We start from the raw sequence: 26,282 nt of genomic DNA, 5'->3' as shown, positions 1-26,282 counted from the left end.
TGGAAAGGACTCTTGACAGCGCCGCACCCCTCGTACAGAGGGCTCTCGGCTGCATCCTACTGCCCGCCGGTGGTCTCTACGCTGAAACCTCCTGGCCCTCATTCCGGATACGGGGCCAGGAGATCGCGAAGCCGCCGGCCGAACTCCCGGTGCGCAGTGAGAGCTCATCGTATGGGTCAAAGACTGCCTTGCGCAGGCACCCTGGAGCGACAGCGCTACTTCCGGGGCACACTATGATGACGCGCTGGAGTGCGCGCAATCCGGAAGTGTGGTGTGCGTACCATGGTGGAGCGCACGCAGGTCCGGAAGTGTGCCCCTTGGGCTGCGTTCCACGGTGGAGTGCACGCCGGATTCTGTGGGGCATACAGGGCAACAGAGGAATACACCCCTGCAAGAAAACCGCAGTGGCTGTAATTGAGGGCGGGCCTTACATCACCTGGATCAGGTAAGACCCTTTACAAAGGGTACCCTTGTGCACACACTGCCTGACACAATGGAGTCTAACGCTGTAAGGTCAGAAGCCCCATCTGAGTCTCTCGGTAGTATAAGTATTCTCTACCTCAATAATCCCTCAGATCCACTAAAAATTTGGTAGAATTGGGTATTAAATAAATATTCCCATGTCTCCCTTAAAATAGGATAGAGGAACCCAGAGATCCTTATCCTCCTCTAAAAAATCACAAAGGTGCATATCATGTAATTCTAAACTACAGGATTCCTATAAAAAACAATTTTGTAAGTAATGCATCGCTAAGGTTCTTGAGGAGAAGGCATTATTTCTAACAGACATGCGGTCCATGATCCGAGAGGAAGTTAGAAATATGGTTTCCGAACTCATACCCACCCAGACATCCCGGATACCCCAGACTGTATAGTCGTCCTCCTGCCACAAGAGACCTAGGTGGGAAATGGAGGAATCATCTGAGGAAAGGGAATATTTGGATTCCTCCTTGGAACAGAGCCAGGAAGGAGAGGAAGAAACTCTCTCTCCCAAATACCTTCGGAAGAAGGGAAAAAAAAATATAGGTTTTCAATTGAGCATAAAGATGATCTATTAAAGTCCGTGAGGAGCACTATGAATTTAGAAGACACTCACGTACCCATTTCTAAACAGGATGAAATGTTTTCAGGGCTTAAAAGACAAAGAAATAGAGTCTTTCCAGTTAATGAGAACATTAAATCTATAATTCTCGAGGAATGGGAAGACGCAGAGAAAAAAAACTCACCATTCCGAGAGAATTTAGGGCCCGGCTTCCATTCAACCCTGAGGATATTAAGCTATGGGAGGAAGTTCCCAAAGTGGATGATATTCCTATTGCAAAAGTGGCAAGAAAGACTTCTATTCCTTTTAAGGACACTTCCTGTCTAAAGGACAGGAAAGCAGAGACTATGCTGAAAAGATGCTGGGAAACATCAGCTGCAGTTATAAAAACCTCCATAGCTAGGTCTATGTGTTTATGGATAGACGAGCTGTCAGATCACATAGTCTCTAATACCCCTAGAGAAATAATATCAGAATGTAATATTACTTAAAGTAGTGTAGATAAAGAAAAATAATAAAAAAGGAAAAATTGTGTGATATTTATCAAGTGCTGCCATCATTATTTCTTCAATTTTCCAATAAGATTATGCTGCATTAGTTTGTATTTTTTGTGAAAAGGTCTTAAAATGTGTAATTTTCTAAGAAATATTAATTTTGGGCAATACATTAAGCCTAATTATACCATTGTAAGCTTAATACTTGAATTACGTGGCTATGTAGAAGAAACAGTCTTTGGGATACACCATATCCCATGAACAGGTATATGAAACTAAAATGATCGACAGGTTCCAGGGTTCTTAAATTTATTTATTTTTTTAAAGGTTTCTTTTCTTAGTAAAAAATATTAAAAGTTAACAGGTCATTACTGGTCGAATGACTGCTTTTCTTCCATTAAACAAATATCCCCTTCCCCTCTAATACATAAGGAAAATTAAATTGCGCCACTGAAAAACACAACTTCACCCTCATGTCAGTAGAAAAGCCGACAAAAAGAAAACAAAAAAGAAAAAACCTTATGACTTATCTTGTACACAAGCATGAAAAAAAATCAACCAGGTTCTTAAAGTCCTAAAAGATCACAAAACATCTTCACTCGGCAAAACTCAGGCCTCCAAACAGAATTTAAAGTCGCAATCTCTAGAGGCTGTAATATCTGGCAACATACAAAAGAAAGGCATTTCTTACAAATTACATCATTTAGGGAGTTAAAAATCCTCAAATCAGTCACGCACCTGCGGGTAACAGCATAACCAGTTACACAGGAAATCGCCATAACTCATTGGTCAGATTATTATGACCATAATTCATTGGCCCAATACATACGAGTGTATAGAGAGCGAGGCAACGCCCACTGGCCGGGAGAATGTATAACGCATACATACCCTCCGGTCCCGACCTCAGAAACCAGCGAATCCCCGCAGAATAAAGTGCCTGCGCTGGGGGGATTCATAAGTCTGCAGTCACACAGAGTGACTGCAGACTTATCGTTTTGGACCAGACAACCCCTTTAACCCCTTAACAACATCTGACGTACTAATACGCGTCTGTGCCCTGGGACTTAGGAGCCAGACCCGTATTAGTACGTCATCGCGATCGCACACAGGCTGTGCGGGCGCGATCACCGCCGGGTGTCAGCTGATTGTCACAGCTGACACCCGGTACTATGTGCAGGGAGCGGTCCTGCACCGCTCCCAGCACATTAACCCCTGCGATCGAAGTCGATCGCGGCATTGCGGGGGCAAGGGGAGGTGATCGCCGATACTCACCTCCTCTTCCGGCTTCCAGCGCAGTCTGCAAAGGCTTCCCGGGTGTTGCCATGACGACCCGATGTCGTCATGACAACATCCGGGTCACCAGACAGCAGGAAGATTGTTTGGACATGCGCAGTGCATCTCCAAACAATCTTCACACTGTGCACCGCTGATAGCCTGCATGGCATAGGGATGGTGCTGCATTCCTGTGCCATGCAGGCGATCAGAGAAAAAAAAAGTGAAAGTCCCAGAGTGGGACAAAGTAATAATGTGTATAAACTGTCTTAAAGTGGAAAAAAAAAATAAAAAAAATTGCAAAAATATATGTATAAAAAAAAATAATCCACCAAAAATAAAAATATAATGTACCCATCAATAAATATTATTATAAAAAAAAAAAACAATAAAAGTACACATATTTGGTATCGCCGCGTCCGGAACAACCTGACCTATAAAACTGTCCCACTAGTTAACCCCTTCAGTGAACACAAAAAAAAAAAAAAAAAAAAAAAAAGAAGCAAAAAACAATGCTTTATCACCATACCGCCAAACAAAAAGTGGAATAACACGCGATCAAAAAGACGCATATAACTAAAAATGGTACCGCTGAAAACGTCATCTCGTCCCGCAAAAAACAAGCCGCCATACAGCTCCATCAGCCGAAAAATAAAAAAGTTATAGCTCTCAGAATAAAGCGATGCTAAAAAATATTTTTTTCTATAAAATAGCTTTTATTGTGTATAAGCGCCAAAACATAGAAAAATGATACAAATGTGGTACCGCTGTAAACGTACTGACCCGAAGAATAAAGCTACCTTATAAATTTTACCACACACGGAACAGAATAAAAAAAAAACAAAAAAACAATTCCTGAATTGTTGGTTTTTGTTTATTCTGCCTCCCAAAAATCGGAATAGAAAGCGATCAAAAAATGTCACGTGCCTGAAAATGGCACCAATAACAACGTCAAGTCATCCCGCAAAAAACGAGCCGTCACATGACTGTCTGCCAAAATCTGGAAAAAATTATAGCTCTCAAAATATGGCGATGCAAAAGCTAGATTTTACAAAAAATGCGTCTTTTAGTGTGTGACAGCTGTCAGTCATAAAAACCCCATATGATTCTGGCATTGCTGTAATCACACCGACCTGAAGAATAAAGTAGTCTAATCACTTATACCGCACAAGGAACGGCGTCAAAAATAAACTCTTGGGTTAGGATTGGGCTAGGGTTAGGGCTGGGTTTGGGGCTAGGGTTGTGCTGGGGCTAGGGTTGGGATTTTTTTCAAAAGTAAGAAAAAAAGATGACGATATGGCGACTAGTGTTGAGCGCAAGTGCTCGCTACTTGAGTTTGCATCGGGTGCTCTGGTATGCATTGAGTATCGTGGGTATTTGAGTGACATGCTCGAGTCTCTGCCCCATATGCTTCGCGGCCAAAAAAATTTACGGGGATTGCCTGCCATGCATGAGCGATCCCCGCATGTTTTTTTTTGGGTGTCTAATAACCGTGAAACATGCGGAGCAGGGACTCGAGCATGTCACTCGAGCACACGCTGTACATGGTGCATACCTGAGTACCCGATGCAAACTCAAGTAACGAGCACTTGCGCTCAAGAATAATGACAACTTATTCAATATGATGACCTAATGTAAACAAATTCTGTGCCGTACCTATGGGTTCAAAATGTTCACTATACACCTTAATAAAATCCTTGAGGGGTATAGTTTCCAAAATGGGGACACTTGTGGGGGAGCTCCTCTGTTTAGGCACATCACGGGCTCTCCAAACGCGACATGGTGTCCGCTAACGAATTGAATGGAAAATCGGCTCAAATTGTTAGCGGACGCCATGTTGCGTTTGGAGAGCCCCTGTGTGCCCAAACATTGGAGCTCCCATACAAGTGACCCCATTTTGGAAACTAGACCCCCCAAGGCACCTATCTAGATTCATATTGAGCACTTGGAACCCCAGGTGCTTCACAAATTGATTCATAAAAATGAAAAAGTGCTTTTTTTTCCACTTTTTCATTTTTACGAATCAATTTGTGAAGCACTTGGGGGTTCCAAGTGCTCACTATGCATGTAGAAAGGTGCCTTGGGGGGGGGGGGGGGTCTAGTTTCCAAAATGGGGTCACTTGTGGGGGAGCTCCAAAGTTTGGGCACAGAGGGGCTCTCCAAACGCAACGTGGTGTCCGCTAACAATTTGAGAAGATTTTCCATTCAATTTGTTAGCGGATACCATGTTGCATTTGGAGAGTCCCTGTGTGCCCAAACATTGGAGCTCCCCCACAAGTGACCCCATTTTGGAAACTAGACCCCCCAAGGCACCTATCTAGATGCATAGTGAGCACTTGGAACCCCAGGTGCTAAACAAATTGATTCATAAAAATGAAAAAGTGCTTTTTTTTTCGCTTTTTCATTTTTACGAATCAATTTGTGAAGCCCCTGGGGGTTCCAAGTGCTCACTATGCATCTAGAAAGGTGCCTTGGGGGGTCTAGTTTCCAAAATGGGGTCACTTGTGGGGGAGCTCCAATGTTTGGGCACACAGGGGCTCTCCAAACGCAACATGGCGTCCGCTAATTATTCAAGCAAATTTTACAATCAAAAAGTCAAATGGCGCTCCTTCCCTTCCGAGCCCTGCCGTGCGCCCAAACAGTGTTTTTTCCCCAAATATTGGGTATCTGCGTGCCCAGGGGAAATTGCACAACAAATTTTGGGGTCCATTTTTTCTTGTTACCCCTGTGAAAATAAAAAAAATTGGGTCTAAAGTAACATTTTTGTGAAAAAAGTTAAATGTTCATTTTTTTCTTCCACATTCAAAAAATTCCTGTGAAGCACCTGAAGGGTTAATAAAGTTCTTGAATGTGGTTTTGAGCACCTTGAGGGGTGCAGTTTTTAGAATGGTGTCACTTTTGGGTATTTTCTGTCATAAAGACCTCTCAAAGTGACTTCAAATGTGATGTGGTCCCTAAAAAAATGGTTTTGTAAATTTTGTTGGAAAAATGAGAAATCGCTGGTCAACTTTTAACTCTTATAGCTCCCTAACAAAAAAAAATTTTGGTTCCAAAATTGTGCTGATGTAAAGTAGACATGTGGGAAATGTTATTTATTAACTCTTTTGTGTGACATATCCCTCTGATTTCAGGGCTTAAATATTTAAATTTAGAAAATTGCAAAATTTTCGCCAAATTTCCGTTTTTTTCACAAATAAACGCAAGTGATATCGAAGAAATTTTTCCACAATCATGAAGTACAATATGTCACGAAAAAACAATCTCAGAATCAGGGGGATCCGTTGAAGCGTTCCAGAGTAATTACCTCATAAAGTGACAGTGGTCAGAATTGTAAAAATTGGCCTGGTCATTAACGTGCAAACCACCCTCGGGGCTTAAGGGGTTAAAGGAGCAGAGCCATTGAGTGCAACGGACAAACTAGGCCGGGGCAAATCAAACAATATGTAGTGCCAAAAACTACAACTCTGGTTGCTAATGTGCTATTTTGAAGACAAAACTAAAAATGGATTTAAAAAAAAAAAAAAAAAAAAAAAAAAAAATAGTGACGTGATCTTTCCTGGTATATTCCTTTCCCTTTATAAGCCAATGTGGTTATTAGCTTTAAAAAACCTTTCAAAAGTGGCTAGTGAGAAAGAACTTTAAAAAATTATACAGTAAACAGAACATTAGTACTTCACATTTTATCTATCAATTGTTGAAATTTGTGTTTTACAATGACAAATTCCCTTTAACACCTTCACCCCTGTGACTTGGCCACATTTTACAATTCTGACCAATGTCACTTTATGAGGTAATAACTCTGGAACGCTTCAACAGATCCCACTGATTCGGGAGACTTTTTCGTGACATATGTACTTCATGATTGTGGTAAAATTTAAAAAATAAAAAAAATTGAGAGAACTGCCTTTTATTTGAGAAGAAAAAAAAAAAAAATCAGAAATTTGGTGAAAACTTTGCAAGTTTCAAACTTTTTTATGCCCTTAAATCAGAGATATGTCACAAAATAGTTTATAAATAACATCTCCCACGTCTACTTTACATAATTTTTTTGTTAGGAAGTTAAAAGGGTTAAAAAAGTTGACTAGCGATATCCAATTTTTCCAACAAAATTTACAAAACCTTTTATTTATTTATTTTTTTTTTTTTAAGGACCACATCACATTTGAAGTGACTTTGAGGGATCTATATGACAGAAAATACCCAAAAGTGACACCATTCTAAAAACTGTAAAAAAGTTTATTAACCCTTCAGGTGCTTCACAGGAATTTTTGGGACGTGGAAGAAAACAATGAACATTTACCTTTTTTCACAAAAATGTTACTTTAGACTCAATTTTTTTTTTTTTTCGCAAAGGTAACAGGGAAAAATGAACCCCAAATTTTGTTGTGCAATTTCTCCTGAGCGTGCCAATACCCCATTACGTGGTGGAAAACCACTGTTTGGGCGCACGGCAGAGCTCGGAAGGGAAGGAGCGCCATTTGACTTTTTGAATGTAAAATTTGCTGGAATAATTAGCGGACGCCTTGTCGCATTTGGAGAGCCCCTGATATGCCTTAACAATGGAAACTGCCCACAACTGACCCCATTTTGAAAACTAGACCCCTCAGGGAACTTATCTAGGTGTGTGGTGAGCACCTTGAACCCCCAGGTGCTTCACAGTAGTTTATAACATTCAGCAGTAAAGATAACATTTTCACATTTTTTCCTGTAAAAATGATTTTTTAGCCCCAAATTTTTTATTTTCATAAGGGTAGCAGGAGAACATGAACCCCAAAATTTGTTTTAAAATTCTTCCTGTGTACACCGATAACCCACATGTGGTCAAAAACTACTTTTTTGAGGCACAGTGCAAATCTCAGAAGGAAAGAAGCACCATATTGGAGTTCAAATTTTTCTAGACTGGTTTGAGGGTGCCATATCACATTGGCAGAGCCCCTGAGGTGCCAGAACAGAAGACTCCCCCCCCCCCCCCATAAGAGGCTCCGTTTCACAAACTACACCACTCAATGAGTTCATCTAGGAGTGCAGTGATCATATTGACACCACAGGTGGGTCACAATTTTATATCATTGAGCAGTGATGAAAGAAATAATTACATTTTTAACACCAAAAGTTTGTTTTAGCTCCAGATTTTACATTTTCACACTGGGAAATGGGTAAAAATGGCACCAAAATTTGTCCCACAATTTCTGCTGAATGTAGAAATACCCCATATGTGGCTGCACAGTACTGCCGACTCCAACTCCCTCATACATGGCTCATGTTTAAGTGATAAATTTACTGTAGCACAGATTCATCTCAGCTAAAAGTCTAGACCCTTAGATCAGGAATAGGGCATTTCATAACTTTCCCAAATTCTTATAAAAATATTCCCCACAAACTGCATTGAACTACTGTACCTAATTTATTATATATTTTAGGAGTTGGTCCATTTTATTCCGACTCCACCAGCTCAGAAGGGAGGGCGGCATTTGGATTTGGGAGGGCAGAATTTGCTGAATATATATATATATATATATTTTTTTTTGGGGGGGGGGGGGGGGGGTATATTGGGGTTTCCATCTAAAACTCAGAATCCCGTGATTCAGATGAAACCCCCAAGGGATTCATTCACTATAATGAAGCAGCAGTCACTCTGGACTTTGTCTGGCCTCTGCAGTGTCCTTTTCAGACGTGCACAAAACTGTGGCCGACAGCACTTTTATGCACGTCTAAAAAGATGGACATCACAGGTCCACAGTGACTCCATCTACCTCATTACAAGCAATCTTCCGCTGGGGGTTCCGTCTGAACCACGTATTTCAGAGATTTTACACGGAAACCCTGTGTAAGTGCTCAGCGTAGGATAAGGGCTCTTTCACAAGTCAGTGTGTCCGGTACGTGTGGTGAGTTTCCAAACGTACCGGAGACACTGACACAAATGAATGGGTCTGCACACTTGTCAGTGTGTTTCCACAGACCATGTGATCCACACATAAAAAGGTCAGGTTTTGGCCGGCAGCACGGACCCATTCAAGTCAATAGATCCGTGTAAACACGTACCACACACGAATGCCATCAGTGTGACACGTACCGGCGCTTGGGAATCAGCGGTAGTTAGCGTTGTTTCCATCATAGTCCCCTGCCAGCGCTGCGATCCAGGGATGTGGAGTCTGTAAACCAAACCTCCGGTTCCTCAATTTCCATGACACCGACTCCCTCATACATGGCTCATGTTTAAGTGATAAATTTGCTGCAGCACAGATTCATCTCAGCTAAAAGTCTAGACCCTCAGATCAGGAATAGGACAGAAATTTATAGGACATTTCATAACTTTACCTAATTCTTATGCAAAAATATTCCCCACAAACTGCATTGAACTACTGTACACAATTTATTATATATTTTAGGAGTTGGTCCATTTTATACCGACTCCGCAGCCCTGCTGCGATCAGCACCAGCAGGGAATAATGATGATAGTAGTATTCTGCTCCCGGTGTCTCCACCTGTAAAAATAAAAAAAAAAAAAAGCCATATACTCCTCCTGTTTTAAGTGTCCCCCGCTGTAATCCATGCGACCGCTCACACCAAGGAGTCGGGGAGAATGACTCCTGCAGCGAGCAGGCCCCTATCACTCACTGAGCGCAACTCTGGGGGCCCGCTCGCTGCAGGAGTCATTCTCCCCGACTCCTTGGTGTGAGCGGTCGCATAGATTACAGCAGGGAGGGGACACTTAGGACAGGTGAGTATATGGATTTTTTTATTTTATTCTTATTTTTACATCAGGACACAGCGAGAGCAGACTACTACTCATCATGGTCGAAGCGCCAGCAGGGGACAAGGATGAGGGCAACGTTCAGTACCCGGTGCTTGGGAACAGCGATAACTGTACCGCCGATTCCTAAACGCCGATATGCGTCACACGTGAGCAACACAGGTGCACACGGACATCTCTGGTACCGGAAATATCAGAACGTGTGAAAGAGCTTTAAGTGTTAGAGGAGCCTTACTGAGATCTTTGGGAGGCAAAAATCAGCAAATCAACAGCAGGTGAAGAACTGTTTTTTTTAAATTTTTTTAGGAAGTTCCTCGTGTGTTATAAGTGATTAAGCGACTTTATTCTTCAGGTCGGTGCGATTACAACAATACCAGATTTAGATCGGGTTTTTATGATTGGCTGCTGTCACACACTAAAAAGACGTTTTTTATTGCAAAAACTAGTTCTAGCATTGCCATATCTTGAGAGCTATAATTTTTCCATATTTCGGCCGAGTGTCATCTGACAGCTTGTCTTTTGCGGGACGAGTTGACGTTTATATATTGGTACCATTTTCGGGCATGTGACATTTTTTGATCACTTTCAATTCTGATTTTTGGGATGCAGAATGAACAAAAACCAGCAATTCAGGAATTGTGTTTTCTTTTATGCCGCACTGCTTGTGGTAAAATTGATAAGGCAGCTTTATTCTTCGGGTCAGTTAGATTGCAGCGGTACCGCATTTATATATTTTTTTATTTTATGTTTTGGCGCTTTTACAAACTATTTAATAGAATTTTTTTTTTTTTTTGCTTTGCTTTATTCTGAGAGCTATAACTTATTTTTCCGCTGATGGAGTTGTATATCGGCTCCTTTTTTGTGAGACAAGATGACGTTTTCAGCGGTACCATTTTTATTTACATTAGTCTTTTTTTTTTATTCCACTTTTTGTTCGGCAGTATGATAAAGCACCGTTTTTTTGCGGTATTCACTGAAGGGGTTAACTAGTGGGACAGTTTGATAAGTCAGGTCGTTCCGGATGCGGCAATACCAAATTTATCTATCTGTAGAGAGATATAGAGATCTTTCTCTCTACATCTCCAAATTTTACTTCATTTTGTCCCACTATGGGACTTTCACCTTTGCAGGCTGATCGCTTGTATAGCATAAGGATGCAGCAGGATTTCTATGCTATGCAAGCTGTCAGCCCTGCACTGACAGGCAAACTTGTTAGATCATGCACTGCGTATGATCTATCAACTTTGCTAGCTTTGGTGACCCGGATGTCGCCATGACATCAGATCACCAGGGCAACGATCAGGCCCAGAAATTAGGTCACGGGGTCTCCGATCCAAGAGCAGAGTTAACAGGCACCGCTCCTGGCACTGAGTCAGAATCAGCTGACACCCGGCGGTGATCACCCGCGCACAGCCCCCAATGTACAGACGATCGCCATGACATTTACTGCATCGGCCGGGAAGTCCTTCTTGACGATGGCGTATGTATACTACAAATGTCGGGAAGGGGTTAAGGCAGTTCACACACAGATTTTGACATGATTTGTGAAAAAAGTTACTTTGTGAAAATGCAATAAATATACACAGAAGTCAGTGTTATCAGTAGTAAGCAATTAAATTCTCTCATGCCAACTTGCCCTTTTTTAAAAAGCTGCAGTGACTTGATGCTGTGCAGACATTACAGTTTGACTACCAGGTTTTATTCTGTTATTGCCCATTCTGTCACTTACATGTAATATTGGCAGACCTGATTCTTCTTTTTAAAGGCTTCATTCTCCAAAGTAAGAAATTCAATGGCTTTATTTTTCTCGCCTTCTAAAGCATCTTTTTCTTTTTCCACTAGCTTCACTCTATTGAGCTTTTCCAAAGAAAACAATGCAGTTATAAACTTTTCTATTTGAAGCGGTATTCCAAAACATTCTCTGTCCTGTGCCTTCACCCAAGAGCAAAGAATGCATTTCTGTAATGCAGCCATTTGCATTAGGTTTGTATAGCTACCGTAGAGAACAGTATTCAGCACAGTAATATAGCTTTGGTTGGTATGAAAACAAAGTTATTTACCTTTTCCCCTCTCTGCTGATTTAAGGCTTCAACTCTGCGACAAAGAAGCTCAATCGGCTCCTTTAATCTACCTGAGCCAATAATGTCTTCTAAATATTCCAGCATTCCTTCATCATGCTCAGTTTGTCCTTTTGGTTTCATCATTGCAATTTGTTCAACTTCACCCTATGAAAGATTAAACATGAAACAAAAACACTATGAACTGAAGTACAAAATTAAGAAAGACAAAATAAAGATTTGATTTTTTTTTGCTTATAGAGCACCAGCATATTCTGCAGTGTTGTACATAGATCATCTTGCACACCAGCCCTTCCTAAATCTAGAACACACACGTTGGGCCAGCTTCGTAAGAAGCAAATTCGGATGCATTTTTTTCTTTGTAATACAACTTGCTTAAGGCTGTGTGCCCACGTAGCGTTTTTCAAGCGTTTATGCTGCGGAATTTCCGCAGCGGAAACGCTTGAAAAACGCTAGGTAATCCGCACCCCATGGTCCCCAAGGGGATTCCGCATATTCTATGCACATGCTGCGGATTTTTCCGCAGCGTTTATGCTACGTACAAAAATCCGCAGCATGTCATTTAATTTTGCGGAAGTGCAGCGGAACTCCCGCCATTGACTTGCATTGAGACGCACAGAAACCGCGACTGTACATTTGTACAAGCGGCTTCTATGCGTCTCTATGTGCGGATGGTACCCAGTTCTGGAGGAGAGGAGACTCTCATCCAGACCTGGGTACCATTGTACCTGTAAAAAAAGTATAAAACAACAAATAAAGTTTATACTCACCTGTCCGGCGGCTTCTCTCTGAATGCTGGCATCGCTTGAGGACCTGCGGTGACGTCACAGTCATGTGACCGCAGGCCCTTCACCGCTCTGTCTCGCGATATGCCGGCAGCCGGGAACCAGCCAGGAAGCAGCGCTGCAGCCACGCCGGGGCCTCGGGGGTGAGTATAGCTTTATTTGTTTTAATTTTTACGGTTCACACTGTATAAATCCATGCTGTTTGCATGGATTTATACAGTGTGACCTAGTTGTCAAGCACTTTCCAAGTGATGCTATCGCCTGGAAAGTGCTTGTCAATCTGCATGCGGAAACGCATGTGAACCCGCATGTGGATCTGCATGTATTCTGCAGGAAAAACGCATGCACAATCTGCATGCGTTTTTTTCTGCCAGGGAGATGCAGAAATGCTGCAGAAATTTTCTGCTTCATTTCTGCATCGTGTGCACATACCCTAACACTACATTTTGTGAACAGGTGCAGAAAAACAGAAAAAGTCGATTTCCACCAAATTTCCTGATATAATTACTACATTTGCAAGAAACATTTTACACATTTTGGCTGGTGACATCACTCCAGTGGTAAAATAAATGAAATCCTGATGACAGATTCCTTTCAAAATTGTGACTACATATTTCATACATGTTTTTTTTTCTCCATAGAGTTTTACAAGCAGGAATAGTTCTCCTCCCTAGGTAAGCTGATAATCTGTCATCACCAAAGACAGACCACCGGTGAGTCAGAAGACCAAGAGGAGAAAGGCATTTTTAAGAAATAAATTGCGGCAAAAACTCTGAAAGAATTGACATGCTGCAGATGTGAAACCAGGGCAGTGGAGTCAATAAGCCAAACCTCAGACAGACTCCTCGGCCTCACTACTGAGCATGTACATGAAGTGCAGCACAGATTCATCTCACTGCCTCACTACTGAGCATGTACACGAAGTGCAGCACAGATTCATCTCACTGCCTCACTACTGAGCATGTACATGAAGTGCAGCCCAGATTCATCTCACTGCCTCACTACTGAGCATGTACACGAAGTGCAGCACAGATTCATCTCACTGCCTCACTACTGAGCATGTACATGAAGTGCAGCCCAGATTCATCTCACTGCCTCACTACTGAGCATGTACACGAAGTGCAGCACAGATTTATCTCACGGCCTCACTACTGAGCATGTACACGAAGTGCAGCACAGATTTATCTCAACTAAAAGCAGAGAGCCTTAGATCAGGAACAGAACAGACATTTATAGGACATTTCATAACTTTCCCAAATGCTTATTAAAACATATACATACATCTAGCGCCATTAAAAAATAAAAATACCTTAAGAAAGTGACAGTTCATGCCTCCCCACTTAGACCAATGTATGGCAAATAGAGCCCTCGTCTCTCTTCTATATATAGCGTTGCTATCTAGCCTTGTCAAGGCCTCCAGCAGTAGGGCTGACACCCCTAATTTAACTCTACCCCCTACTTTTGGAGTCCCAGACTACACAGCAAAGTTGACAATTAAGCTGTATTAAGCAGGGTTTTAGGGAAAAAAAATATATCATTTAGACTGGAATATGTTCGCTCATTCAACCATCTACCCCCACCCAATGTGTGAGGTTTGGTTATAAAAAGTTAAGACATACCTTTATTAAGCAAAAATACTGCTGCGGCAGAGAAATCCACTTTAGAAGTGGTATGCAGATAAGTCTGCCAGGACGGACAACTTCCACACTACTCCCATCTCCAAGATGCTATCCCAATATGTAGTAGGTGTAATAATAATATTAGCAAATACCTCCAATTAGAAATGTAGTATAGTATTTTTGATTCGCAAATGAGGAAAGCAACATAGCAAACCATAAATAGTACACTACATTTTTAATTGGAGATATTTGCTAATATTATTATTATACCCATTACATATTGGCATAGGATCTTGGAGATGGGAATACCCCTTTAACTTTGCCGTCCAACTAGGCGATTTTCAGATTGATGTGCTGCAGCAGGTCAGTCACCTAGGAGAGGGAGGAGCTAGACTGAGAATGGAGCGGAGGCAGAGGAATTGCTCAGTCCCCCCCAGAACAGTTGGCAGTTTCTATGCAACAGAGCAGTGTTTGTTTAGTAAAGTTGCGGATTCACTTGTGTTCTTCTAACATACACATGCTATAAGAATGGGGGCGGTGGGGGTTGGATGGGGGTGGGGGGTGGTAGAATGAGGGTTGACAGATTCTCTTTAAGGACATGTGTACATGACTTCTTCTGGGCAGGTACGCTCCAACACCCACCTGAAAAAGCTCTAACTAAATGCTCAAAAGAAGGAACATATGCATTGCAATGTAAAAATAACTTTATGTGCACACATTCAATCTTTTGAGCTACTTTCATTCGCTTTAGGTTTCCAAAGAAGCAAAGCAAAACAGATAAAAGAAGTTACCATTCTTCAGGCAGCTTCCTTCCCGCTCACTAGATTTTTTTTTTTTCTTACTTTTATTAACTAGTGTATGGCCAAAGATGTCGCCTAAAATTACCAAAAAGAAGTTTCAAGACAAAGACACTAGTGTGTCCTAAAGCAATGTTCTCCTGAAAACCACACACGTTTAAAACAGTTGTCATATTCACACACCATCCAAGTAGCAGCAATATACTATATGCTTCACACTGTAGGAGCTTAGATTTTTACTCCATATATACATTTAGTATCTATATAGTATAAAAAAAAGCAGTTAATCATAGCAGAGACTTTTTTTTGTTAGGGACTGTGATGTAGTAAAAAAAATAATTAAAGTGTGTGTATGTAAATGGGAACTGGTTGGGGAGGGTGGAGGGGTGCAAGTCAGGTATAAGTGCATTCATGCATTTTATCAAAACCCTTTAGTAATAAACATAATTGTTATATTCAGATCATATGTGTACATGCTGTTACTATGAAGGTAATAATTTTGGACACCATTATATTTGCATAGGTGCTCTGTTCTGTGCAAGGGGGTGGAAATAGAAAAGCATGGACAAGACTCAGAATATGAAGCAGTTAAGCCAAATCTGAAGATCGGAGATTTTGGCAGCAATTCACATTTATTGTTATAACCGACCCAAACACCACAACTGCCCTGTGGTAAGACTACTGCGATACCTTGATAGCGTATTAAGAGTGCAATCACACTGTGGGGGTCCTTCCAACATTTCCTTGCACGATCACTTAATTTTGCAGTGAAAGAGGAATGACTGCAGCGGTGCATGGCGGTTTTTAGCCTCAGCGTGTTCACAGCTTAAAAGGTTGTGCACACTATGTCTTTAAGATGCCAGCGCACCCTTTAATGTTTTGCTAGGTGAAGCCAATGGTCTTTTTCCTGAAGCGGTGCCACAGGCAGTTTTGCATGGTTTATATATTTTTTTCTATAATTTAAGCCATAGTTACAGAGTGGCTTCGTAGTAAGGCCTGCCCAGAGAATGCAAATTCTACTTCTTTTAACAGCTTCATAGTTCCTGAACCCAGAAGCAGGTTACTAAAGTAACTAAAGACTGAACATGTGCACAGCAATGTCGTTTTTATATTGCTGTGCATTATGTTCAATTTTTTAAAGGAGTTTTCTAGTGTCAGAAAACAAATTTTCCTGTAGATAGTAGATTCAAAAAGACAAAAAACAGGTTTTACTCACTTTCCCTGGGTCCAGCAGTGACATGTCAACATTGCTGCAGACAATCGGTGAGTTCAGTGGCAGAGTTGACAGCACATGCCACTGAGATCAATTATTAGCTGCAGGCCTGGTTGACATGACATCAGTGCTGCAGACATTACAGACACCAGGACCTGCGGCAGAGACTAAATGGTTGACTGAGAGGGTAAGTTGTTTTAATTTTTATGTAAAATGCAGCCAGGTAAGAGGGGTTTCTGAAATCAGACCACCAAGTTTTTAATGTTAAGAATCCCATTATTTAGAATGTCACCTTCCCTGCACAGCCACTTTTCCCGACTGCGGCTTTTGCCACCAAAATACACATTGGCATCTGCTTTTACATATATTTTCAGGCTCACCAAAAGCTTATTGGGAAAAAACAAAAATGCACCGATCAACAGGATCTTTTAACTCACAGCTGAGATTTAATGAAATCACATCTTTTTTTTTGTTGTTTAGGAGATGTGGGGGAACTAAATACATTTTGCTTTAACTTTGAAAAAAACAAAAAACAGCTGTTGAAGTGCAGAAGTTACAATACTTGGAAACCTGGCCAAAGAAGAAGTTGAACAACATCCCCACATTATTCCTAAATATGGTCCATATAGCTGCTGTATTGCATACCTATATAGCTGACAGCAGCCCAGACAAGATATAAATATACAGAAAATAGGGCTGAAAAAAAATCATTATATTTGGTAGCAATTAAGTTAACCCTTTGTCAGTCTTTTTTTCCCCATTGCTAAATTCCAAGCTACACTTTTTTTTTATTTTTTTAAACCTTTTCCTAATGAGGTGATTTTCCGGTATGCCCTCCTATCCTTTTAAGAGCCGTAACTATTTTATTTTACATCCACATAGAAGTATGGGAGCTTGTTTTTTGCGAAATGAGTTGTAATTTTGAATTAGTTCATTCAATGTACTGGAAAACAGGAAAAAAAATCCAAGTGCAGTGAAAATTGCGCAAAAAATGCAATTCTACAATTTGTTTTGGTTTTACCGTTCATTCATGCTGAAAAGTTACTTGGAAATGTGATTCTTCAGATTGGTATGATTACAAGGATACCAGTCTTGAATTTTTTATATTTAAGTGGGGAAAAAAAAAAATGTAATGTTTGTCACCAGGTTTCAAGACTTTCATTTTTCCGCTGATTGGGCTTGTTTTTTTTTTTGCTCCTTGATCCAACGTTTTTATTGATACCACTTTGGGTAAGATACAAGGTTTTGATTTGATTCTATTGTGATGTACCAGTGACAAAAAAACAAAACTGGAGTTTTGTTTTTTTCCTCGTTATGTCACTTATGGATTTGGTTTATTAATCAGATATTGTCATTGAGAGGAGTACACGTGTGTTTATTTTTAAATGGTAGACAAGAAAGGGCTACTGGGCTATTAAAAATCTACCGGGCTATTAAAAAACAACAAACAAAAAAAAACATTTCCCCTGTATTTTGTAGTCCTTTTAATAGGGGGACCTGATACGGCGATCGTCTAAAAGCTTATACAATATACTGCAATAACAGTACCACAGGCTGGTTTTCATAGGAGCACCGACATGAGGAACAAGGGTCTTCACCAGACTCCCAGTTGTCATGGTAATTCATCGGCACACTGATCCGATGGGCACTTAGAATGATGCGCCCATATCAGAGATTGGCAGTGGCATTTAGCAGCTTAACTGTGGGTGGAGCATGCCTGTTACAAGCAGCTGATTGCTGAATAACAGCAATGATTTGCAGACAAAAAAAAAAGTAGGCCGTTTCTGGGCAAAACGAATAAAATAATAAAAATTTAAAATTAGGCTCAGTTTTTGAGCCTGCTTCAAAGGAGGGGAACAGACATATGATGTAAATGTACGTCATATGTTAGGAATGGGTTAAAGGGAACTTGCCAGCATATTTTCACATGTGAAAATAAGGTCATGGCTGTATATGCGCTTGTCCTCCAATAAAAACAATACCTTGTCTGTAGAGACCTGATGTGACTCGGATAGCCCGCATAGAAGCCATATGCAAATCAGAGTAGAAGTGCACTGCCAGCGTGTCAATACCTCCAAGTACATTCACATTCCCCCAATGGACAGAAAAAGGGGCTTGTAAATTTTGTAGGAAGAGGATTTTTTATAGTATCAGTTACTTTACCATATAATATACTAAAAAACAGGAATGGGGGTGAAGGGGATAAAAAACAAACAAAAAAAAAAAACAATCTTTGCTAGATTTTTTTTTTCCTTTGTACCCGTTATCCTCACAATGTTGTTTTTTTTCTTATTCCCTTTTATGGAATTTACTGTGCAGTTAAAATTATTTAACTTTATTCTGATGGTCAGTAATATTAAATGAATACCAAATTTATAGGGTTTTCTTTTAAGTACATAATGCAGTTCTTTTATTTTTAAAAAATTAGTTATCCTATCGCTTATGATACTTTTATAGGTTATGGACTGTTACTTCATACACAGTGATAGCAAAGGTTAACATTTTTGCTATTCAATTTATGATGTAACAAAATTACAAAAAGGGGGACATTTACATTTATTTTTTAAAAAGGCTTTGTCTTACAAGGGGACTCAAATGTGGGATGCTTCTGTATAGCAGTGTATTGACAAGGCTTACAGCAGTACTCCAGTGTTTGTTACTGCTGGAGTGGTGCCAGTAATCTAAGTTTCCTGCCCCTAGTATTATACTGCCATCTTCATCTGTTTTTGGCGCCGCTACGGTTGCCTTCAGCAGCTTGTGACCTGCCGGATCGCTTCTAGTTAGCCAAAAGTCACAACTCAATGTAAGTCTATAAGAGCCAGAACGGGGCCCTCAGACTTGCACTGAGAGTTTCTGACTTCCGATCAGTCAGAAGCTGCAGTTGAAGACGGTGGCTAGTAAGTGTAATACAAGGAGGAGGGAACTTACATTAGTGGCGTCACTCTGGCGCTGAAAGAAACAAAAATCCACTGGAGTGGTGCTCTAAGAAGAGTACTAACATAGCAGGCCTAGGGGCCTTCATTAGGCCCACGGCTGTGAGGACCATTCATCAACCACCACTGAGAAGAGTTTTAGATAAACTGACAAAAGCTTCTGTGCTTTTTATCTCACTCCCCAAATCGAACCACTCAGACCGAAATCAAGACATCAGTGATTTTTCTCGTACACAAAAAAACAATCCAAGTTTCATCATAGTGTGTGACTTTCATGAATTTTTCTCACATTAAGGAGAAAAAAAATAAAAATATAACAGTCCATAAAAAACAGCACCCAAGCACAGTCTGATTTCCCTTCCCTCCATGGACTTTTGCATAAGCGATTTTGATCGAAAAATCACATCTTTGTGCAAAATATATGGACATATGAACAGCCTCTTAGATAATAGGTACGAGTACGCATGAAAAACATGGGTAGAACTTGAACACGATAAACTGACTTCTGAATGAGCCCTTAAATGCAGTGGTCATTATTGCGCCAATGGCATCTAAAAGGGATCACAATAGTCTCTGATCTTCATAGCTAGTGGCAATACAGTATGTGGAATACATAAAGGAAAATTAAAAAAAAAAAAACAAAAAGATCACTTTTTAGCTTAAAAATTTAGGGCCAAAATTATTTTATCTTGCAACAAAAACCATTATTTATAAAGATAAAAGCATTCACATTAGATTTTGGAATAACTGCATAATTTTCTGTAAATGTGTCCAAGTGCATTATTTATTTATTTTAAAAAAAGAAAAAAAAAAACCCCTCTGTTTTACCCATCCTCCCCGGGGTCCAGTGCAGAGTACTCATCACGTTAACAGTGCTGCAGCCAATCAGTGAGCTTAGAGGCTTGTTTGTGACTTCTCATTGGCTGAGCTTACTGGCTGCAGTCAGTGCTGCACAGACCAGGATTAGCAGTGGAGACCTGGGGATGGGTAGTAAATAAGTTTGTCTTTCTTACAACCAGGGAGGGCTGTGGAGTCTAAATAAAATGGCCCGACTCCAATATATAATAACTTAGGTTCAGTAGCACAATGCAGGATGTGCTGTAAATGTTTTCATAAGAATTTGGGAAAGTTATGAAATGTCTTATATCAAGGAAATTGAGGAGTTGGAGGTTTGGCTTACCGACTCCACAGCCATGTTTAACAACTGTCTGGTGTGGGGGACACATATTGATATATAAATATAAAATATTTGTTTCCATTTTCTGTGACTCTTAACATTTTGTTTTTCAAGTTTAAGCTATATGAGGACTTTTTTTTTTTTGGGGGGGGGGGGCTTTGGAAGAGAGAAGCTGATTATCTGCACCATTTTGGGGCACACACATTTTGATAACTTACAGCGACAAAAGAAAATAAAATTATGTAATTCTGGTGCTGAATTCTTTTAGATCGGACTTTTGCAGATGTTTATTATATTTCTTTGAAAATTAAAGGAGGGGGATTCAAAACCATCACATTTTTTTTTAGTCTCTTTGGGAGACTTGAACCTACGATTGCCTGGTCACTTGTTCTAAATACTGCAGTACATAGTATGGCAAAAATCACAATATTTTACAAAGAACAGCCTGTAGCCTGACATGGCAGCCGTTGAGCCTTCAGCAGGCCAACAGCAGAATGGAATAGAGCACCCCTCCTCCTCCCTACCTGCAGAGATTGACAGCTGCATCTAAGGGGTTAAAAACAGCAATCAAAGCTGGCTCCAGAGCCCACTCCACACACAGGCACCCAACATGGGAGGCATGTCATGAAGTGGCAAAATCAATGTCTATGAACCAGGAAGCTTTATTTTAAGAAGTAGAATTATACAATCACTAATAGTGTAAAAGTAGGAAAAAAATATTTATATTTTTGATGGTGTTGGGGGAACAAAAACCATAGAACGTTAATAATGGTGAGAGATCTAAATCCCCTGCATAGTCTATTATAATTATTCAGACTTTCTAAAGTCACTTTATGGATCTATAGCCTCATCCAGACGTTCATGAATCATGCATATATTCTATTTGTAATTTTATGGATAGACCATGTAGCCCCATTAAAGCATATATAGTGCCATGCACATATCCATATTTTTTTTTCCAGATGGTGTCCTCAAAATAAAAGAAATCATGGAAAAATGTCCATTTTTGATCCGAGTCACATGTCAAAATTACCCCATACATGTGTGATGTCAGTTTTTAATATTGTAATTGGTAGGAGAAAAAAAATCAATTAGTGTGCGTCCTAAGAGAAAAGTCGCTGACAAAAGACTGCTTATGATGCATGATGGATCAAATACTGATGAAAATATATATTTTTTTTATTTTTCACACAAAGTGAGAAATCACTGGTGTTTGAATGAGGCCTTAAAGTTTGTATGTTTATAAAAATATGACTGGACTCCAAGAAATACCATTACACTTGTCGACAGGTTAGGTGTAGTTTGGCAACTTAGCTCACTTCAACGAGGATCAGGAGAATATCACAGCAAGTAGGACAGATGTAGTGCCATGTTTGATAGGAGATTTCATATGCCCTCTGTAAAGATATATAGAACGGCTGCATCCTAAGGCCTGTTTTATACTATCTTTTAACATATTCGTTTGTATTGTAAAAAAAATTACATTTAAACAGATACATTTTTCCTCCATTATAGTTTAGGGGGGAAAGTATTTCAAATGGGCATTTGGTTTCTTCACATATGCTTTAATCAGTTTTTTTTTTTTTTTTTTTTTTTTAACAGGGTGCAAAAAAAGGCACCATTTCATACTGACCTACTTTTTCTAAAATTACATTGAAGTCTATGGAAGACAGATGCGAAGTTTTTTTATTTTTTTAAAACTAAAACCGATACACTATACATATTAAAATGCATCTGCTTGCATCAGTTTTACACAGGATGATTTTTTTTTTTGCTTAGAATATAAAAATGTGGTGAGAAACAGGCCATACATGGCGGTTTAGCACATAGTGTACTTACTCCTAATATAATATCATTCCAAAATTCAGTTGTGATTTTCTCCATTCTTAAAAAAAAATAAAGAAAAAGAGAATTGACAACTTTGTGTTACCATTTCCCCTTGTCAAAAAATAAGTTCCCTTACACAGACTAGTGTTGATTGGACAGTGAGTGTATGGACACACGCCTAGTTGTCAATTTATTCATGAATTTCTAATCAAAACAGAACTAAGGACAAATTATTTAGAATTGTTATAGATTTTTGAGAATTATTTACTAAAACAAAGCTTTCTACACAATTATTGCTGGTGTTTTCAATTCTTAAAGAAGCACTCCCATGTCAAGTGTGTTAATATACTCACTGATCCACTTCTCACTCAGGTGACTAAAATTCAGACTCACCAGAGCCTAAAGAGCCTTGTTCTAACGCTCCATCAACTTACACTGTAAGGCTACGTTCACACTATCCGTATTTCACATTATTATTTGTAAGCCAAAACCAGACGTGGGTCAAAAATACAGAAGTGGTGACGTGTTTCTATTATACTTTTCCTCTGATTGTTCCTCTCCTGGTTTTGGCTTACAAATATGGATGTAAAATACTGATCGTGTGAACGTGGCCTAAAAGTGACGACAGAGACATTATATGCACACACAGATGTTAGGAAATTAAATATTTTTGTGAGGGTTTCTTTAAGGCCACATTCACACATTCAGTATTTTACATCAGTATTTGTAAGCTAAAACCAGGAGTGGGTGAAAAAATACAGAGGGGGTGACATGTTCCTATTATACTTTTCCTCTGGTTGTTCCACTCCTGATTTTGTCTTACAAATACTGATGTAAAATACTGAACATGTGAACGTAGCCTCAGGATGGAAATATAATTTTTTTTCTCCCCTACCTTTAAAGAGGAAGATTTTTTTTTCCATTGACTTAGCCATGTGAGGGTTTGTATAATGTACTGAAATATGGTGGAAAAAAAAATTTCAAGTGTAGAAAAATGGTAAAAAAAAATAAAATCGCCATAGTCTTGTGGGCTTCGTTTTTACAGCATTTATTGTACAATTAAGCTGACCTGGCAACATGGTTTTAAAAATTGTATTATTCTGGTGGCAAAAAAAAAAAAAAAGTTAACACTTGCTTAAGCCTCAGCAGCTGCCGCGGGCTCCACTGGTCTTTTCTAGTCCTGCAGCAGCACCCATGTGACTGCAGGTATATGCAAAAAAAAAAAAAAAGAAATAAAAAAACAACAACATGTCTGGGACCATTAGCGCGGCAATGGTTTAAACACATTTTTTTTTTTAAATAACTTCAACTTTCCTGCACAATTTTCTTTTACATTCTGAACCTCTTTACTACCATACAATTGATAACAAATAATCCAGAGTGTGGACATGCAAGAGGTGGCAGGAAAGGCTTGTTAGAGAAATCTAAGAGCAATGGAAAATTGAAGGTGGCAGCGGGAAGGCCAACATACCTAAAAACACTTAACCCACTTCCTGAATCCCTTAAGGTTAACCTCATTCATCTGAGAGAGGTGCAACTTTCATTAAGGTTTCACCACAAAATTAAGTTGTAAACACCACAAAATATTTCATTTACTTATTTTCACAATTTCCGCTGAGGTAAAGATTTGTTTTATGAAAATGACTACTCATAATTAGGAAATCTATCCTAACGCTGAGAAAAGAAAACAATAGCAAATACAGAATTTACACAAAAAAACCTATTTGTCATATGAGGGATAGGAAAAATAAAACCAAAAACACCAATAATTAACTTATATAGCGTATACATCTGAAACTGAAATAAAAAATATAAATAAAAAGCCCAACATACGTAGATCTAAGTATATTTATAATGGTCTAGTAGTAGCAGATCAGCTAGGTAACATATTAAACAATGATCCAATTTCCTTTTTAAAGGAGAAAAAAAAACAAAACAAAAAAAAAAAAAAACACAGCGAGACATCAGAAAGCAATCCTAACAATGAGGGCTATTGCTAATAAAATGAAAGTCTTTCCTCCAGTTATTGGTGAATGGGGATGATAATATAGCCAGACAGCAGTTTGCCAGCACATTTTACAAAATGAAAGCAAACAGTCGGATTGGCTGTAATGCTAACCTGTACTGCACCTCTCATTGCCAAATTTGATCAGCTGGATGGTTGCTAAGTCAGAAGGAACTACTGAAAGTATGGATCGTCTGAGGGAGCTGAGGTTTTCTGTAAGAAATCAGCAGCATATACTAAGTGGTTGGACTCAGGTTATCATTGATATATGCAGCACACTGCATTTTAGGTTTTCTAACCAGGGGTTATAAAGAGCATTTTCTACTTTATCAGCACTTTACAACGTGAGAAACCGATCGATATAATGTAATCGTGGCAAAAAATGTAAAGGAAGAGCATAAAGTAGCTGCATCTACTGGCACCACATTCGTGTATGTTGGGAGTGGTTATATCAGTACAGATGGGAAGTGCACGTCTAACCATAAAGTCTAGGATCTTACGAAGTGCTGATAAATTCCCACGTATGAATATTCTGTATTACAATGGTAGCAGATTGGGTTTATTGTGCACAAAAATATTTAGCTACTGCTACGTTATACACAATGTTATATGCAGCATTACCAAGTATCAGATGTATTACATGAAATCGGTTTAACTACCAGTAACAAAAAAAAAAATTATACATACACACATTTCTCTAGCACAAAGAGATTCATATTAATGGTAAACTTAAACAAGAGGGTACAATAGTCCCTAGGTATCGGGGAGGCACTTTTACTACAATAAGATATTTTATAGACTGGATATTTGCCTGTCTCAGAGCAGGCCATTGCATGAAAGAGTAATAATAAAAATAAAAAAAGTTCATGTCCCCCCCACCCCATCACTAACACTATATGCTCTAAAGTGTTAAAAGGAGGAAAGCAAATTAAAAGTTTCCAATATTTTCACTTTTATATATTCAGAACCACAAGGAAAGAAACCCCCCTCCTACTCCCACCCCCAAAAAAAATACAGAAAAAAAAACAAAAACATTCCTACAAGATGAAAACAAATCTAGTAAAAAGGTAAAATAAAGGAAGAAAATAATCACTATTTGGTTGCAATATTAAAAATAAAAAAATCCTTAGCTCAAATCAAAAATGTAATAACCTTTAAAAACTACACCACAACAATGACAACCAGTAACTACTAATATATCACTGAAAACAGGCAAATCAACAGAAATAGCTGTCACAGATATTCCATTGAATGCACTTTCATTCATAACACAAGCAGGACGGTGGTAGGAGAAGAGTTAATGACTAAACACCAAAACTTCCCTGTACACATCAGTTGTTCTTGGTACAAGTCATGTCACACACAATACCAACTGCCAAAGTAGTAATTTCATTTGGAAATGCAGGGATGACCGCCTGATTTAAAGAGCAGCTAAACAATTATTAAAACGATAAAGATACACAATTAGGTCAAACCAAAAATCAGGCCAATCCCAGAAAAAACGTGGAAGACGCAAATATAATTAACAAAGAGAATAAAAGTTAAATGTGTCCTATAATACACTTTTTGCAGATATTATCCCAGGTAAAAAAAAAACAAAAAACACAGATTTGATCCCATTACTGAATGATGTAAGTACAAGTTCGTAGCTGATCTCAGTATCTTGCCACACTAAAGCAGCACAATAATATTGGGGTCCACTATCTTAGCACCCAATATTTACGTGCTGCTAAAGCAGAACAGATCGCAGCATTGTCTCCCCCAGGCAGCATGTCAGTCTGGAAACACTGGTTACTTTCCAAGAAATACTGAAGCAGCAAATAATGATTAGTATCTTTAGTATAGCATGCAAATCATGATGTGCTGCTACAGCTTCTCATGGACTTCAGGCTCTTCTCTCAAAGGAAACAATATGACACCTGAATCTATTCCACACTTTGTATCACAGCATGACACAATATGCAATAACTATGCAAAACAATAATCTCATATTACCTGAAGAATTAGAAACCTGTTGTGATCCAAATCAATGCCGTGACTTCGGAGTAAAACTCCAACATCCTTAAAAGATTTCTTTTTACCACTAATTTGGTAGACTGACGAATTATCCTTATAGGCAGTTCTGGCTACATAGAACTTGCTGTTAGGAATAACTTCAAAATCATCCCCTTCCTGCCAGAGAGAATAATAAAATATTAGTAAGATCTGGTGGTCGCATAATTCTAATGATGATCGCATCCTAATAAAACGGTCTGGGACAGCAGCTATTAATGCAGGGATGACTGA

At 39.3% G+C, this 26,282-nt stretch overlaps 1 protein-coding gene across 1 annotated transcript in view; it reads right to left on the bottom strand.

Moving 5' to 3' along the window:
- SMC4 (structural maintenance of chromosomes 4) overlaps positions 1-26,282 on the bottom strand; it is a 74,434-nt gene that overhangs the window by 43,264 nt on the left and 4,888 nt on the right. The window contains exons 5-7 of the mRNA XM_073674805.1: positions 25,992-26,168; positions 11,623-11,787; positions 11,292-11,419 (exon numbers count right to left, since the gene is read on the bottom strand). Of these exons, the coding sequence (XP_073530906.1) occupies positions 11,292-11,419; positions 11,623-11,787; positions 25,992-26,168 (470 nt within the window). The remainder of the gene's footprint in view (positions 1-11,291; positions 11,420-11,622; positions 11,788-25,991; positions 26,169-26,282) is intronic.

This window comes from Phyllobates terribilis, unplaced genomic scaffold, assembly GCF_046119375.1.
Source record: "Phyllobates terribilis strain yellow unplaced genomic scaffold, ASM4611937v1 Scaffold_3__8_contigs__length_932513732, whole genome shotgun sequence".
NCBI classification, from domain to species: domain Eukaryota; kingdom Metazoa; phylum Chordata; class Amphibia; order Anura; family Dendrobatidae; genus Phyllobates; species Phyllobates terribilis.
This window is presented reverse-complemented; position numbering and strand designations above follow the sequence as displayed.